Source organism: Aplysia californica, unplaced genomic scaffold (assembly GCF_000002075.1).
Source record: "Aplysia californica isolate F4 #8 unplaced genomic scaffold, AplCal3.0 scaffold00133, whole genome shotgun sequence".
In the NCBI taxonomy this organism is placed as follows: Eukaryota; Metazoa; Mollusca; class Gastropoda; order Aplysiida; family Aplysiidae; genus Aplysia; species Aplysia californica.
The window spans coordinates 526,808-528,016 of NW_004797403.1; the positions used below are offsets into that span (position 1 = coordinate 526,808).

Here is a 1,209-nt window from a genome sequence, read left to right on the forward strand (position 1 = left end):
CCCCCCCCCTCACAAAAATATTATAGATATAGATAGCATTTGTATAGCGCAAATCCCCGCTTAACAGCAAGCTCTATGCGCTTTACAATCAAAACCACTACCTCAGCAGACCTGAGAGCATTCTGAATCAATCTCAACTTCCTTGGAAGCAAACAGTACAATATTTCATTGATAGGCGATTGAACACTAACATATTGAAAAGACATAAGGAAAACTCGTGTTATGTGCCTTCCCCAAGGACACAACGTCGGGCCTTCGGCTCGAACCTCAGAACTTGCAATCTGACGATTACGAGTCCGGTAGCCTAACCACTAGACTACCGGTGTCACAAACTTTAGTTTAGTGCACAAAAAGTGTGCACTACAATGTACAAGTTTTCCCCACTAAAAAGTTTCATAGGTGAGCCGTGACGTAGGCTATATGCGTATGCGTATGCAAACATGTAGATCTTCGTGAAAAGCGGAAAGTGTTGTGAACAGTCCCATTTTCCGAGCGACAGAGACTTATACTTTTAGTATTTTATGGAAAAGTATGATTAAGTTAAGATAAGTTGATACAAAGTGATGTGCAAACTATGGGTGACATTGGTTCACCCGTTAAATAGATATCTGAGAAAAACGTGCGCCATAAATTTTGGCCTCACTCTACAATTGGTCGCTTTTAAGCACAAGGGGGCTATCTCGAAAAATGCTGTTTTGATTAATAAATCGAAGGAAAAGCTTTTGCCCCTTGTTCAGTTTCCTTAAAAGACAAGGAAAGTATTCTCTCTAACCAAACATATATACTCACCAATGAAACCAAACTTCTCCTATAGGTAGAGCAATGCCCACTTTTGGTGTATGTCAAGATTTCTGGAAACCCCCGAAATCTGGGTTAGCCCGCTGGTCCTTAAAAGCGACCGTTTGACTTACCTTATACTTCCAGAATCTTTGGCTCCAGTGGCTTTCAGGAAACTTGTGTTTAGCTCACGTTTCAAAATCTCATCCACTTGCCCCATGTCGCGCTGTAAGTAAGGCAATAGGAGGTCGAATTGTTTTAATTTTTTTTATTTATTTCATTTTTTGGTTGATTATTTTTATTTTTGTTTTTATTAGAGGTAGTAAAGATAAAAGTAGTCTCCTTTACTGGTCCCATACTGCTTTATTGGGCTACTTACCCACCACCCCCCACTCTCTCTCTCTCTCCCTCTCTCTTCCTCTCCCCCTCTCT

The 1,209-nt window shown here is 40.7% G+C and overlaps 1 protein-coding gene across 1 annotated transcript in view; it reads right to left on the reverse strand.

Moving 5' to 3' along the window:
- The window catches only part of LOC101849688 (ketosamine-3-kinase), a gene marked incomplete in the record, with an annotated part of 22,401 nt that overhangs the window by 12,971 nt on the left and 8,221 nt on the right, over positions 1 to 1,209 (reverse strand). The window contains 1 exon segment of the mRNA XM_005096606.3: positions 912 to 1,003. Within this exon segment, the coding sequence (XP_005096663.2) occupies positions 912 to 1,003 (92 nt within the window).